Below are 16,206 nucleotides of genomic sequence, written 5' to 3'. Positions count from 1 at the left end.
AAAGAAAGACTCGTGCAGGGGGCGCGAGCTGGAGTAGGAATTTCATCATCCTCTTCATGCGCCACCCGAATTTATTTTATTTTATTTTATTTTCACTCTGCTGAAAGATCACCGGTACGTCATCCAAACTCTCCCTCCCTCTGTCTCTCTCTCTCTCCCTCTATCTCCCTGGGAGCTAGGGCTTCCTGTTCTCACCGGCGATGACGACGTCGTTCGGAGGAGCGAACACCTTCATTCCGACGGACGGGAAGGTCCAAATGCAGAGGTCTCTCGGATCGAGGTCCTCTTATTCACTTCTCTTTAACACTCGCATTCGCGTCTTCTCCGCCTCTCCTTCCGGTTCTCCCGTCATCAGAGCTGTGTCGACGGTACAAAAAGAAATCAATCTGTTCACTGTTTTCTCAATTCTTTTTCTTTTTCTTCTTCATTTTGATGATTTTGAGCTTGCCTTTTTCTCACTTCCTGAGCTCTGTTCTGTTCGATGAATTTGAAATTACTTTCTTCTTATAGTGATTCTGGCGATTTTCTGTGTATCCGAATGCATTTTTTGTCTGATAACGCTTGTATCACCCGCTAGGAAATGTATACCGATTACCGGAAAATTCCTTCTTTTTTTCATTTTTTTTTTTAATTTTTCTGCTTATTGGAGGGTTTCACATTATCCTTCCATGCTTCTGCTTGATACGACACTTTTAATCAAGGTTACAAGTGACAACCAGCATTACCAGTTATATATAAATATATATATATCTATTCAAGAAAATTGCTTTTACGCCTCTAAAGGTCACTTGGACGATGTCACGCGTTAACCACAGGAAACTAGTTTAGTGCTCTGATTCGTAAAATGAAAGCTTCACGGGACTACTAACAAAATTCTCCTCTTTTTGAGATAAGCTCGAAGACTTTTCTGGATTAAACAGTTTGTTTACTTCTTGTTGAATCTCTTTGTGGAGAATTTTGTAGATTATCTTCTACTATATGGTGAAATGAGGATTCGACCATATTGGTGCATGCAAAAATGACTACTATGTGCTCGTTTAAGTAAATTGTAAACAGCTGGAGATAGCATTTTGTTTCAATTAAAATTGTTTGGAAATGAGAATAGTAACTGACATAAACTATTTAGAAATTTTTTGCAGCCGGTCAAGCCAGATACTTCCACTGAGGCTAAGCGCAGCAAAGTAGAAATTTTTAAAGAACATAGTAACTTCATTAGATACCCTCTTAACGAGGAACTGTTAACAGATGCCCCAAATATAAATGAGGCTGCCACACAATTGATTAAGTTCCATGGAAGCTATCAACAGTACAACAGGGATGAGCGTGGTTCAAGGTCTTACTCGTTTATGCTTCGTACTAAGAATCCTTCCGGAAAGGTTTCCAATCAACTCTACTTGGCCATGGATGATCTTGCTGATCAGTTTGGAATTGGAACTCTCCGTTTAACTACTAGACAAACATTTCAGCTCCATGGAGTTTTGAAGAAGGACCTCAAGACAGTAATGAGTACCATCATTAGAACTATGGGTTCAACTCTTGGTGCATGTGGTGATCTCAACAGAAATGTTCTTGCTCCAGCAGCACCACTTGCTCAAAAAGATTACCTTTTTGCACAGAAAACTGCAGAGAACATTGCTGCACTCCTAACTCCTCAGTCTGGTTTTTATTATGATATGTGGGTGGATGGAGAGAAAATTATGTCCGTAGAGCCTCCTGAAGTAGTGAAGGCCCGGAATGATAATTCTTATGGGACAAATTTCCCTGATTCACCAGAGCCTATTTATGGAACTCAGTTCCTGCCAAGGAAATTCAAAATTGCAGTTACAGTGCCAACTGATAACTCGGTGGACATTTTCACAAATGACATTGGGGTGGTGGTTGTTTCTGATGATAACGGGGAGCCTCAGGGTTTCAACATTTATGTAAGCAGGACAATCATTTTTATTGTTACATTCTTCTCATATTTTTGGGATGTTTTTGAGTAATTATTTCTGTTGTAGGTTGGTGGTGGTATGGGAAGAACGCACAGGGTGGAAGCTACATTTCCTCGTCTGGCAGAGCCATTGGGTTATGTGCCAAAGGAAAACATACTGTATGCAGTGAAAGCTATTGTTGTCGCACAACGAGAAAATGGGAGAAGGGATGACCGTAAGTATAGTAGACTGAAATACTTGATCAGCTCATGGGGAATTGAGAAGTTCAGAACTGTTGTTGAGCAGTACTATGGAAAGAAGTTTGAGCCTTGCCATGAATTACCCGAGTGGGAATTTAAAAGTTATTTGGGATGGCATGATCAGGTAGGCCTTATTGATTTGAGATGTGTAATAAATATCCCTTAATTTGAATTGTGTAACTAACATCTCTATGTTTTACAGTGTCTTCCTTTCCAATTTTTGTTTGTTCTAATAACCAGTCGAATCAAAACATCCCTGTTGCTGTCTTGTATTGCCCTTCATAATAAGATTAAGAGAGTAGTTTTTAGAAGAAAAAGAAATCCGACTTACATCATGTTTTGTGCTGCTCATTCCGTGATTGCTTAGTGGATTTTCTTTTCTCCTTGATACAAAAAGAACTAGTTCTTATTCTATGTCAGTTACCTTATTTTCTGAATAAATCTTTTCATCTTGACTTTCCTTTGCACTTAGTTGATAATGAAAAGATTCTCCCTCGTTGATGGGTGCTACCGGTGAAGCTGTTTCGGAGGTTTTCACAACCGAAGTGAACCCCTCTTCGCTGGTGGGGGGTCAAAGGACCTAGTTGTTTCATCTCCAGTCATCGATCGACCTAGACTGGGGCCCCAACTCCCACTGATGGAGGTTGGTTCAGGTGTGTGTATCCCAAGAAGGCTTGGAGAAGGAAGGGTTTGAGGTTTACATACACCAAAAAGAAAAAGAAGTTGATTGTGGGGGTTACTGTTCATGATCCTGGCGGTGTTGATTGGGTTGAGGGAGAGGCGGTTCAGTTTGGAGCCCTGATGGAGGATAACGAAAGGGGCCTGGTCCCTCTGCCTGAGTATGGGGTCTTATCAGATCCCTATGCGAATGCGGAAGACACTTTGAACTTGGGGAAGGCTTTGGGTCTGCAAGTTGATGGTAATGAGACAGAATTGATTCAGGTGTTGGTTGCTTGGGATGTAGAAGATCTGGAAGCTTGGGAGTTGGGGAGGGGGGTGGATGTTGTCCAATGAAGATCTTATTTTGGAATAGTCGGCGCTTAGGGGTTGACTTGAAAAAGAGGGCAGTCCTTAAGCTTGTACACAAGAGGGGCATCAAGTTTGTCGCGGTTTTGGAGTGTAAGTTGGCTTCAGTTTCGGTGGGGGATGTTAAGAAGATTTTTGGTTTCTCGGATTTTGGGTGGTGTCGAATTTGTCGGGGGGGTGTCCTGGACATTTGGAATAACGATAGGTTGAAAGTCCATCAACAGTGGAAGTTTGAATTGTGGGTTGCAATTGAATGTACTTGGAGGTGTTCAAGGGTTAGACGCATGATGATTGTTGTTTATGCTCCCACTGATGTGGTGGTTCGAGCTGAGGTTTGGTCTCAACTTCTGGTTTTTTTGCAAAATTGTTGCTTGCCTTTGTGTATTTTTGGGGATTTTAATAAAATGCTTCGACGGGAAGAGAGGCTAAGTGGGCTGGCCTCGACTAGGGGTATGCTGGATTTTAATGGTTTTGAAGATGGAGCTACTCTAATTGAAGTTCCTCCGGTGGGGAGATTGTTTACTTGGGCAAACAGCTTCAGTGTTAGCATAATTGATAGATGTTTTGTATCACTAGAGTGGCTGGTGGCTTTTTCTGATTGCAGGCTTTGGGGACTGTCGAGGGGCCTTTCAGATCATTGCTCGATGGTCCTTGAGGCTGGTATTGTGAACTAGGGTCTCAGGCCTTTTAGATTTTTTTATTATTGGCTCATGGTTTTGGGGTTTGGGAGGTTGGTGGAAGTCTGGTGGTGTTCCTGGGCTACTAAGTTTGTGGGTGCTTGCTATATTGTGGATAAACAGAAGGCTCTGCGTAGAATGTTAAAGCAGTAGAGTAAGTCCTCGGTGGGTAATCTTTCGAAGTAGATCGACATGATAGAGGTCGAAATTGATAAGGTTGATCTAGAGCTAGAATTAGATCCTTCCAATGCAGGCCTGCTGGGTAGAAGGCGTTTTTTGAAGGCTGAGCTTTGGAGGGTTTTTAGGCTTAATGAGTTTTATTGGCGTCAGCAATCCAGGGTCACTTGGCTTCGTGAAGGGGATAAGAATACTAAGTTCTTTCATTTGTCGGCCTCGGTTTGGAGAAGGCGGAATTACATCAGGGTTCTCAGAATTCAAGGTCTTTAATATCTGACCCGAAGTTAATAAAGAAGGAGATTGTTGATGGCTTGGCAGGGCAGTTTAAGAATTCGGGTTTAAAAAGGTTGGGGGTCGCTCATTTGGGTTTTAGACGTCTGTCAGCTAAGGTGGCTTCACCACTAGAATCTCCTTTCTCATTCGAGGAGGTTAAGGGGGTGGTATGGCAATGTGACGGGAGTAAGGCACCTGGGTTTGATGGGTTTAATTTTAATTTTATTAAGAAATTTTGGAAGATTTTGGCCTTGGATTTTATGGGATTGGTTTAGCATTTTTACAACTCTGGTTTTATTCCAAGGAAGGCCCAAGACTTGTTGCTCACGTTGGTTCCAAAGCCTGGTGCCCTTCAAGGTTTAGGTGATTTTCAGCCAATTAGTATGGTGGGTTGTGTTTAGAAGGTCATTTTCAAGCTGCTTGCTAACAGGCTGGGCTCAGTGATTCATTATTTGATTGGTGACTGCCAAAGTGCCTTTGTTAAGGACCAACATATTTTAGATGGAGTACTAATTGCTAATGAAGTGGTGGACCCAATGAAGAAAGCTAAGAAAAAGGTGGCTTTCCTTAAGCTAGATTTTTGTAAGGCGTTTGACAGTGTGGACTAGGGGTATCCCATGGGAGTTATGGAAGCTATGGGATTTGGGCCTAAATGGATTGGTTGGATTAGAAACTATGTGCTGGAGCAGCGGATAACGGTTTTGGTTAATGGTTCTATTGCGGGAGGTTTCGATATGGAGCGGGGGCTTCACCAAGGGGATCCGTTGTCCCCACTCCTATTCTTATTGGCGGCAGAGGGTCTTAATAGGTTGTTCTCTTAGGCCTTGGATTTGGATTTGTTTAGGGGTGTCTCATTGGGGTCCCCTCGTATACAGATCACCCTTCTTCAGTTTGCTGATGATGTATTGCTTTTTTGCCTAGCTGAGATAGTCTGTGTTCGTTCTCTCAAGCAGATCCTGAGATGTTTTGAGCTCATGTCTGGCTTGGGTATTAGTTTTAAAAAGTCTGGCCTCTCTGCAGTAAATGTTAATCAAGAATGGTTGCTGGAGGCTGCTGCTCTGTTGAGGTGCAAAATTGTTTGTTTCCCAATTCCCTATCTGGGTTTCCAGCTGGGGATTAATCCAAGTAGGGCAGTGGCTTGGAAGGTGGTCTTGGACAGGGTTAAGAGTTGGCTTGCTTCCTGGAAGGTGGGGATTTTATCCATGGTTGGTCGATTATCATTAATAAAATCAGTTCTTAGTCATTTGCCAGTTTATTACATGTCTCTTTTCAAAATTCCTGTGGGGGTGTCTAAACAGATTGCTAAACTTCAGAGGAAGTTTTTGTGGTCTGAAAATGAGGGGGTGGCAAAAATGGCACTTACTAGATGGGAATTGGTTGAGCTACCTAAGAAGTTGGGTGGGCTGGGGGTGGGGTCTTTGTTGGCCAAAAACAAAGCCTTGCTCTTTAAATGGCTCTGGAGGATGATTAGTGGGAGGGACCAGCTCTAGTGAAAAGTTGTTGGGGCAAAGTATAAAGGCATTTTCTTTGGAATTCAAGATATGGAGGTTAAGGGGAGTTTTAGTTCTTGGTGGCGGGGCATCGCTGGTTCTTTTACTAGTAGCAATGAGGCTCGGTCGGTGGCCATGGAAGGGGTTAAAATCTGTCCGGGAAGGGGTGATTTGACTTGGTTTTGGGAAGACATTTAGGTGGGTACCTCTCCTCTTTCAACCTTGTTCCCACGGCTTTATGCGGTGTCGTGGGATAAAGGAAAGCAGGTGGCAGAGTTGGGATTCTGGTTGAATAACAGGTGGTTTTGGTGTCTTAATTGGAGAAGGCTGCTTCTTGAAAGGGAAGAGTTTGTCCAGGTTGAATGGCTGAGGGTTATTTCTCAAGTTCATCTAGTAAGAGAAAGGGAGGAGTGGGGTTTTTGGTCATTTGAGGCGGCTGGTTCTTTTTCAACACACTCTTTTCATGAAAAGCTTTGTTCATTGATGCTTGGTTCCAATGTTCCCTCAATCAATTTTGTGGCTACTCGGGTTTGGGGTAGTTTGTCTCCTCCAAAGGTGGAGTTGTTTGTGTGACTGGTCATTTGGGGGAAGATTAACACCAAGGATAGCCTGGGTAGGAAAGGGATTTTGTAGGAGGATGATTTGCTTTGTGTGTTTTGCGGATCTATTCCAGAGTCTGTGGATCACCTCTCCGTTCATTGTGAGACAGTCTTGTGTTTGTGGTGGCAGATTTTTAGGTGGTGGGGATATGTATGGGTTTGTCCAAGCTCAGTTGGGGGTTTATTTGATCAATGAGATTTTTTTGCTCGGGGTAAAGTGCAGAAGAAGATTTGGAAGTCTCTTTTGTATGCTGCGCTATGGACGGTGTGGCTGGAGCAGAACATGTTAGTCTTCAAGGATCGGGGGCCTGGTGCAATTGATATCTTCAACTTGGTGCTAGCCAAGTTAATGGTTTAAGGCAGTGGAGCCACCTTTCCTTTGACCAGGTTATCATGTCTGCCTTGGCTCTTGGCCAATAAGTTCCTCTCTCTGCTAGGCTAGTTGGTTATGTAGTCGGATTGGGTTGATCAGGCTTCCTAATGGCTGGGTTTTTTTTTTTTTTGGGGGGGGGCAGTTGGTTTTTTTACGGGTTTTTGTTTTCTATGGTTCGTTGGTGGGTGTGGCCGGTGTTTTTCTAAGGATTGTTGTATTGCTCTTTTGGTTTCATTAATATCATCAGTCCTTATTTAAAAAAAAAAAAAATGAAAAGATTCTCCTTTCCTGTGTATTACAATTGTTTAAATCTTCTTTGCCAGGGTGATGGTGGTTTATTTTGTGGGCTCCATGTTGATAATGGCCGTATTAAGGGGATGATGAAGAAGACGTTAAGGGAAATCGTTGAGAAGTATAACTTGAATGTGCGTATCACGCCAAACCAGAACATTATCTTGTGCAATATTCGTCGTGCATGGAGGCGTCCTATTGCCACTGCCCTTGCGCAGGGAGGTCTGCTGGTAAGACATTTAAATTTGGGCTAGGCCAATACATGAATGTGATAACTCAATTCCCCAACTCTTTTCATCCAAGGAATAGTGTAAGTTTCAGCTGTGCGTTGAGGTGGATGTCGTCTCTTTTGAGCCAAAGACATAAAGAAAATTGTGATATGTTTGTTTACGGGTATCTGTATTGGCTTCATTGTCATCTTTTGTTGAACAGTTTGATTTCAAAGTCCATACTTTTCTTGGTCCATGAAATAATTTGAGCCAGGGAAACAAAGTTATTTGTATAGCATAAAAAAAGAGGCTCGTTTTGTATAGCATGTAAGATTGACCCCTTAAATTTGAGACCTTTTGTTATTCATTCTAGCTTTTCTCCCTTGTATGTTGAAGTCTTTTACTGAATTTATTAATTTAAACTATGTTCTCTGGAGTTATATGAACGTTTATTTTGTTTATTGGGAGCTTTCTTTCTGTTTATGTTTTGACATAATATATGAATGTTTATTTTGTTTATCGGGAGCTTTCTTCCTGTTTATGTTTTGACATAATATATGAATTTTATTTTGTTTATAGGGATCTTTCTTTCTGTTTATGTTTTGACATATGAACTTTTAAAGATCTACTAGGGCATATTTGAATCACTGTTAGTTATGGGCAGCACCCTAGGTACATAGATCCTCTTAACTTAACGGCAATGGCATGCCCAGCTTTTCCACTCTGCCCTCTGGCAATAACTGAAGCTGAACGTGGAATACCTGACATCCTTAAGCGCATTCGTGGTGTACTTGAGAAGGTATGTTAACAAGTTAGAAGAAATCCATTGAAGCAGCTAGAATACCTTGCCTATTGATATCATGCTTATATTGGGCTACCGGGGCTTGTTAACCAGCATGACATCTGTGATTTCAGGTTGGTCTCAAGTATAATGAATCAATAGTGATAAGGATAACTGGTTGCCCCAACGGCTGCGCTAGGCCTTACGTGGCCGAACTTGGATTGGTTGGTGATGGTCCCAATAGCTATCAGGTATTTCTAGTATTTATGCATTTGAACTTGCTGTCATTGTTTCTCATCCACTACAGCTTTTTTTATGCGTGACCTTTTTTGAACTTAAAACTGAATGTATTTGTTCTCGTGCAAATCAGATTTGGCTTGGTGGGACACCAAATCAAACATCGCTGGCAAAATGCTTTATGAACAAGGTTAAGGTTCAGGAGCTTGAGAAGGTTTTTGAACCTTTATTTTATTATTGGAAGCGGAAGCGGCACGCAAAAGAATCTTTTGGTGAATTCTCAACCCGCATGGTAAGTACTCAATTTGGAGTTTCCTATTTTCTCATCCTTTAGGCATCCAGCTTAAAAGCTGGTCAGGTAATTTATCACTCACTCCGTTAACAATATTTCCGTGGAGCCCTAGAAAATTTAGGGAACTAAAACCTTGCCATTGCCGGAGGAATTAATGGAAATTTTAATTGTTTGTCTTAGGGTTTTGACAAACTCCAGGAATTGGTTGACAAGTGGGAAGGTCCAGTGGCGTCCTCGTCTCTATGCAACCTAAAACTCTTTGCTGATAGAGAAACGTATGAGGCCATGGATGAACTTGCAAGGCTTCAAAATAAGAATGCCCATCAATTAGCCATGGAAGTCATTCGCAATTATGTCACTTCCCAACAAACTGGCCAAAACCAATAAACCAATCTGAAATTTATTTCATTTTTGCTAATGGGTGGAAGCGAAGCGAGAGCGTGAATTCAGAGTCTCTCTACTGTTAGTTATGTAAGATCTTTTTGTACCCTTCTTTCGCTGAGTGTTTCATTCTAGCAAGACTAGATTTTTGTCTTATTTTCTTAAGTTGTGAAGGATTTCCTTGGTGTTCATGTTAATTTTTTGATTTGGAACCCTTGCCAACTGCTTTGTGTTTTCAATTTGAATATATGACATTTTATTGGAATATCATATACCAGCACAATTCACATAGTATAACAAATATCTCGGAAAACACAAATATTATAATAGGAATATGTTGTAAAAGTTGTACATTTTGGTCACAGACCAGCAAGCCCTCGAAGCACTGGAATGACAATACTATTCATTCCATGCTCTCACTTCACTTGTGGCAGATACGGGCAGTTGGCATTGTGACACAGATTGGTGCATACTTCTTCTTAGCTTCAGGGGTCTGCCTTTGGCTCATCGGCCATTGCATCTCTGGCCACGGTGCACGCTGCCACTGCCGCCATAAACACCATCTTCCTCCGCCCGCTGCAGCTGCTGCCGGCAGCGGCAGCTTCCACCTTCTCCTTCTCTTTCAAACTCACTCGTTGAGCAGTACTCACCTCTGATGCCTTGGCCACTGTAACTCCCCCACGGCACCCGGTGGTCGATGGCTGTTTGGAGATGACCACCCCCGCCGAGCTGCCGAGGAGTGAGGCTGCCATCGTTATGGAAGCCATTCCCTGAACCTGAACACTGCTTTTGCTTTCTTTAACTTTACACACAAATATATTATGGGATTGGCTGAGTTCGGGTATTAGTATCATGTTAACATAGTGCACGTGGCAAGGGGGGGGGGGAATATTGCTGCAGCTTGTGGCAACTGGTATATCCATTTCCTTATCCCCAAACGCTGCTTCGGGCAAATGGGATTTTGCCACGCATAAGCTTATCTTCCTGGCTTTTGCACTTTTTGGAGACGATTCTCAGCTTTCACTGAACTCTCGAGTTCATATTCTGTATATTTATATACCTCGATCTTTCTATTGCTAACTCCCTTTTGTGAGTTATGTCTTTGATTGATTCAGGGCCATAAATATACATTCCTAATTCCTTCGAAGTTACAAACCACCACACAACAAAATCAAATCAAACCCCAACATTATAAGGGTGATAATGGATCGGGGATGCAAAATTATTAAGTTAAATAAATCTGTAGGATCTGGAAACAACCATGGCATACACCTGGCCTCTCAGTATGCTATTATGCTAATGAGCCTCTAGTCTAACATAGTGCCAACAACATAAAAATACAATAAACATATAAGCAAATTGACTATAGAACAAGAGCCCTATCTCATGACCTATCTGCATCCAATTGAGATCTTTTTCCCCTCTTCATACCTACCTATCATCTTCAAAATATATATATATGAGACATAAGTCATAACGCGTATACTAAATAGGCATAATAATTTATATACCATAAGTACACATGAAAAACCTAAGCTCCTACAGGAGAAATAATGACAAGTTTGTGTGTCTATAATAAAATAGAAGCGTGGTACGAATAAGACGAAAGACGACATGGCACTAAGAATCAGGCCCCCTCAAATACACAAAACACCTTTGTCAACCTACCAAGCCTCATACAAGAACCAATGGACCTTGCTGAAACTAAAGCCCTAAACTTTCGGTCAATATCACTAATCATAGCCTAATAAAGGACACCACAATAAATCAGGGATTAGGGAGCAGAAGCTATCAAAGGAGTACGTTAAACCTTAACTAAACTTAATTTCCTCTGAAAGATCCCATTAGACTAGTTATTGCGATCCAACTCAAGAACTAAAAACGAAGGAAGACATTCCAGCACACCTCTACTCAAAACTTATCCGAGAGTTCCATATTCATCAACCAATAGAGGGCAAAGAACAACCATATATATATATATATATAGCCGGCTAACTCACTAAACTAAACTAAAACCAAACTAAATATATGCAGCGTCAAATTCTTGTTATATAGCCGGCTAATTAACTAACTAACTAACTAAACTTAAACCAAACTAAATAAACGCAGCGTCAAATTCATGTTACATGGTACCAATGAAAGGGCTGGTTCCTGGGCAGGGGGACAGGGAGAGATGCAGATCATTTCTTTTTAGATAAAATGTCATCCAAGTCCTCTACGTCACTATGGTAGGAGAAATCGAATTCCGACGATAACCCAAAGCTGTCAAGTAGATTTTCCTCGCCGCCAAACAGAAATTCCCGCGACCCATTCGGCTGAGTTTCCTGTCCATGCCCTTCCAAATTGTTGATGCTCAAATTGTCGTCAATTGAGCCGAAATTCTGGCTACCCGGGAAAGTAGTGGGTTGAGTCGCACCGGCGTCGGCAGTGGCATCAGCATCAGCATCGTCTGTTATGAGATAATTAGGAGCATTTTGAGGAAAATCAAGAGGAAGATAGGGAAGAGGAGGATAAACAGCAGCATTGCCATTGCCATCCCCATCACCGTCACCATCGCCATCTTTTTCTTCTCCGAGTCGTTGTCGTTTTGCAGGTCGGCTTTTTTTCGTAGGTTTCTTATATATCCTACACAACACCCAATCATCCAGCTGCAACAATACAGGTTATCGTGATTCACAATGGTGAAGAGAAGAAGAAAAAAGGCAGGTACGTAGATGAAAGAACGTATTTTTAAGATCTTAGATTCAAGTTCTGTGTTCAACTATTGCTTTAGTAGTAGTACGTACTGTCATGTCGTGTTGGTGGGTCCTCGCCCGGGGAGGAGAATTGACTCGGAACTCGTGCATGATCCAATCGGTCTTGCTCCCATTCGGTGGATTCCCCACGTAGAAAACCAAAGTTTTCCTGAACCCAATAATGGAGCGTCCCCATTTGATTGCCTTGTCAGATCCTGTCGCCTTCCAGTACCCGTTCCCTGTGGTTCGTCTCGGACGATCCCCATTAGGGTACTTCCTCTCCCTCGGCGTGAAGAAGTACCAATCCTTCAGCCCCCACCGTTTGTACCTCTCTTAAAAGTCAGAGCGTAGTCGGGTTAGAAAAAGAGAATCATTTAATAAGCAACACGAAGACCAAACAAATAAAAGAACCAGAAGAGAACATATATCTAGAGTTGCAACCTAACAGTGAGCCCGAGACATCTTTCCTTATGTCCCGAGTGATACAATCTTAATTACCAGAAAGATAATAGGGATCGTGATTGTAAAGCTCGACGCTCCATATCCTGTGGGGGGGCAAGGGCAGGTTCATCACCTTCCTCTTCAAGTAATAGACGATGAGCTCGGAATCAGAGGGGAAGAACTTGTTCCCCGGCGGGAGCAGATCAAAGTAGTCGTAGTGACGGTCGATGAGTTCAACGGCGGCGGCGCCGCCATGGTTGAGGAGAATGTTTCTGGCCCAGTTGAGCAGTCGTCCATGATCTCTTAAAGGTGGCGGGTTTGCTTCGTCTTCCACGCCATGAAGAGCTCCATCAGGAGCCGGCTCCTCCTCCTCCTCTTTATCAGTAACAGACGGCACGAGATTCGGCTGCCTTTCCCGCATTGCTGCTTCAAGAAGACTTCTTCTCGGACGTTGCTGCTCTGTGGAATTATTAACCAACAAACAAAGATAGATTGAAGCGCAGCGGCGTAGGACTCTTGTAATTTGGTTTGTTGGGATAAAAGGGTTTGAGTTAGTGATAAAATTAAGGATAACTATGAAAGGATTTGAAGTATTTTATCTCCAACTGTGACTTGAAGTTTTGAGTTTGAGATCGATATTAACTTTGAATTGACTTTGAAATTCATCATCGATCTCTTCCTTATTTTTTGGTGTTTATATATATACATATATATATATGTATGTATGTGTATTAAGATTTATATCCAATCAATTTTAATTAATTACTATTTTTCAAATTATAAAAAAACAGAAAAATTGAATTGAGGTATTGATCACTTTGTAATAACTGAAATTTTTAAGAAATTTTAAGGAGTAAGTGTTGATGATTTAATTTTTTTCTGAAGAAAGCTTTAAACTTTTGGCTTAAGGCTGTCGATCATGGTAATTTTATTAGAGTTTAAAATTCGCGTACACATGAAAACACCAAAGTGATGTTATGTTGACGTTTTTGAAATATTTCCTATCTCAAAACGATAAGAAACACAAAATATATATATTTTGGGTCATTTTTATAATTTTAAAAACATTTCAAGATCATTTCACAATATTAACAAAGTATTAAATGTGTTTTTGATTTAAAAATATGTTTTTTTCCACAAATCACATTAAAAATGGAAGAAATTATGTCTCGGTAACCACATTAAAGACAAAAATAATATATTTATGTTTGTTTAAATAGATGATAGAATTTTTATTTATATTTGATTGAATAATTTTTTTTATAATTTTTTATATTAAAAATTATATTTACAAAAAAATCTTTATTTTTTTTATTTACTCGTTTCTCCTTTCCGTTTCTCACTCTTTTAAAAAATATTATTTTTTTATTTCCATTTTGTATTGTATATGTTTCTCGTTTTCGTTTCTGTTAACTTAATTAAAAACTCTTTATTTGATAAATTTGAGAGAGAGTGTGAGTAATAAAAACTAATTTAACATCATCAAGGGTGTAAGTGCAATTTTATATAAAAAGAAAAATCAATTAGGTACTGGTTATTTTAAAATATTATAAAATTTGAAAGAATATCTATTTCGTTTTAAACATTATTATGATATGAAAAATAAGAAAATCTGAATTAGTTGGTAAATATTTATAGAATATTTAAAAAAATAAAAATATTTATTTAGCTTTATATCATTATCATATGAAAAAGTAAAAAAAAAATAGAAACGATTTAATTATTTAGTAATTATTTTTAAAATATTATATCAAATAAAGGGTTTTCAATTAGTCTCCAATAATTTTAAAGATATTTTTAATCCTTGATTTAATGACAAGTGTCAAAAAATTTAAGGCCTGTTCTCTTTGCTGTTTTCAACTCGTTTTGAATTTTCAGTTTTTCAAAACATTAAAAACGCATTATCTTTTCTGTTTTCAAAAACACATTTTCAAAAATAAAGAAAAAATTTGTAAAGAAAACTCAAAACAACATTTGTTATTTTGGCCATTATCTGGGAAAACACACACAAAAAACCAAACACACGAAAAATGCACATAGCATCTCCCCCTCACCCGTAGCCTCCAATCTCGTATCTCTTCTCTCTCATTTCTTCTCGCCATGGTAGAAACTAGATCCAATCGTGTTCTTCGTTATCGTTCGCTCGATGGTTTAAAGCCACGGTCATGGCCAACTAGTTGAGTTGCTCCTTCTCGACCATGGCGTTGGTCTCCTCCCCTATTTCCTTTCAAACAACAGCCTCTGTGGCTGCTATTTAGGAATAAAATTGACGACTAGAACTGCTGCGATGATGGATGATGAAGAATATGGGGCGATCAACGATGATGATGAAGAGAAACAAAGGCGACTGGCGGTGAAAGGAAGAGGCAACGGCGATGACGTTAGATGCACAGAAAACCCTAATATGGGTGAGAAAGAGATGGAAGAAAATGGGTCTGCAGCTCCCCTCCTCGATTTGTTTTTTTTTTGTTATGTTATTTGATTTTTTTTGTTTTATTTTATTTGAATATGTAATATGATTTTTTTGTATTAATTTTTTTAATAATATTTCCAAGATTTTAAATTTTTGTTTTATTTTATTTGTATTTTATTTTATAGTTTAAAGCATTTGAATTAAATTTACAATTTACTAATAAATATTTATAATTTATTTTGAAACTAAAAACGAATTCAAAACTTAAAACTGAAATTCGAAGAGAACACCACCTTAGAATTTTAAGTCTAACTTACATATTTTAATCGGTTGCTTTGCTTTTTTTATTTTTTTTAAATGCATTTAATACATTTTGATGATTTTTATATAAACTCTTTAATTTTATATTTAATACACATAAACTTATAAGGTTTTGAAATAAATTTATTTAACTTACAATCAGACTCACAAAATTTAGAAGTTCAAACATTAATAACATATTAATTTTAAATCTTATTAAAATAGTAAAATATAATATATATATATATATATATTACAATGTTGCATTTTAAATGTTACAGTATAATATGTTATAACACTATATATTAATTTTGCAATTACATAACATTAATACATTATTAGTGTTGTTTCTCGGGATATAACATTTGAAATTTATTTTTTGATTTTTTCGGGGAAAGCTCAAGAAGCCAGCAAGGCCAAGCAGAGAACGAGGTTATTTGGGAGTGTGTGTATATAATTCTAACAAATTTGATTGTTAATGGTCAAATCAAAGAAGTTGTCAGTGTGTGTAGGTTTCTATGGCAAATCTTCAAATTGTCAAACTTCTATAAAAAGCCACGAGCAACAAAAGAGTTATCTCTAAGGAATCAATTTAAGCTATTGGTGTTGCTCTAAACTCAATTAGCTATATTCTTTTTGGGGCAATAGCAAATGCTTGAAGTGAGCTATCTTCATATTTATTTTTCTTCACTTCAAAGCTATTATCTAGTGAGATTAAGTGTATATCTTTCTAAACCAGATTGTATAAAAAAGTCGAGTGCTTTAATCATTCATTACAACTCTCTTTTGTCCAAGAGAAAAATGATATCTTTGTACATCTTATATTTTTCTCTTGAGATATCCTTACACACGTTTTGTGTAAACTTGTAAAAGGTTATGCCTGCACATTTGAAAAACAATGTCTTGATTGTGGCTTAACCAAATGTGAAAAATCCTTATGTATAGATTACTGCTTAGCCTATGAAAAGCAAAAATTCCTACTTAACTTGTAAAATTTGAGGTTTCTACTTAGCCTATAAAAGTGGAGGTTACTGTTTAGTTTCTAAAAGCAGGGTTCCTGATTAACCCGTAAAAGTGAAGGTTATAATTGAACCTGTAAAAACTATTATCCTTAGTAGATGTTTTATAAATTTTTAGTAAGAAGTTAAGGAAGTAGACTGGATAGTTGGCTGAACCACTCTAAAATTATTATGTTCATGTTGTTTGCTTTTCATTATTTTTACAACATTTTTTTTAACTGTCATTCATATGTTTTTCTTAGTTGAAATCATCTTAAAATCTTTTGAGATTCAATTTTCATTCATACATAAAGAGCATCTTTTCATTTGCATTCATTCT

The 16,206-nt window shown here is 38.9% G+C and overlaps 3 protein-coding genes across 3 annotated transcripts; 1 reads left to right on the top strand and 2 right to left on the bottom strand.

Moving 5' to 3' along the window:
• Positions 1–75: 75 nt before the first annotated feature.
• Positions 76–9,249, top strand: LOC127798100 (sulfite reductase [ferredoxin], chloroplastic-like). The gene is made up of 8 exons (XM_052331416.1): positions 76–368; positions 1,140–1,922; positions 2,001–2,297; positions 7,112–7,309; positions 7,953–8,087; positions 8,204–8,320; positions 8,440–8,598; positions 8,779–9,249. Exons 1-8 carry the CDS (start codon positions 201–203, stop codon positions 8,983–8,985), a joined length of 2,064 nt encoding a protein of 687 aa, XP_052187376.1. The 5' UTR covers positions 76–200; the 3' UTR covers positions 8,986–9,249.
• A 35-nt stretch (positions 9,250–9,284) lies between these two features.
• On the bottom strand, positions 9,285–9,851 carry LOC127798107 (photosystem II 5 kDa protein, chloroplastic). The gene is given in 2 exon segments (XM_052331426.1): positions 9,285–9,482; positions 9,484–9,851. Coding segments are annotated over 2 exon segments (432 nt in total). The 5' UTR covers positions 9,834–9,851; the 3' UTR covers positions 9,285–9,400.
• Positions 9,285–12,770, bottom strand: LOC127798106 (NAC domain-containing protein 48-like). Its single transcript, XM_052331425.1, has 3 exons — positions 12,213–12,770; positions 11,766–12,046; positions 9,285–11,627 (listed from the first exon to the last, which is right to left on the bottom strand). The coding sequence occupies exons 1-3, from the start codon at positions 12,574–12,576 to the stop codon at positions 11,160–11,162; spliced, it is 1,113 nt and encodes a 370-aa protein (XP_052187385.1). The 5' UTR covers positions 12,577–12,770; the 3' UTR covers positions 9,285–11,159.
• Positions 12,771–16,206: the final 3,436 nt, after the last annotated feature.

The sequence above is a fragment of the Diospyros lotus genome, chromosome 3 (genome assembly GCF_014633365.1).
Source record: "Diospyros lotus cultivar Yz01 chromosome 3, ASM1463336v1, whole genome shotgun sequence".
NCBI classification, from domain to species: domain Eukaryota; kingdom Viridiplantae; phylum Streptophyta; class Magnoliopsida; order Ericales; family Ebenaceae; genus Diospyros; species Diospyros lotus.
The sequence above is the reverse complement of the archived record's forward strand: the minus strand, read 5'-3'. Positions and strand labels throughout refer to the sequence as shown.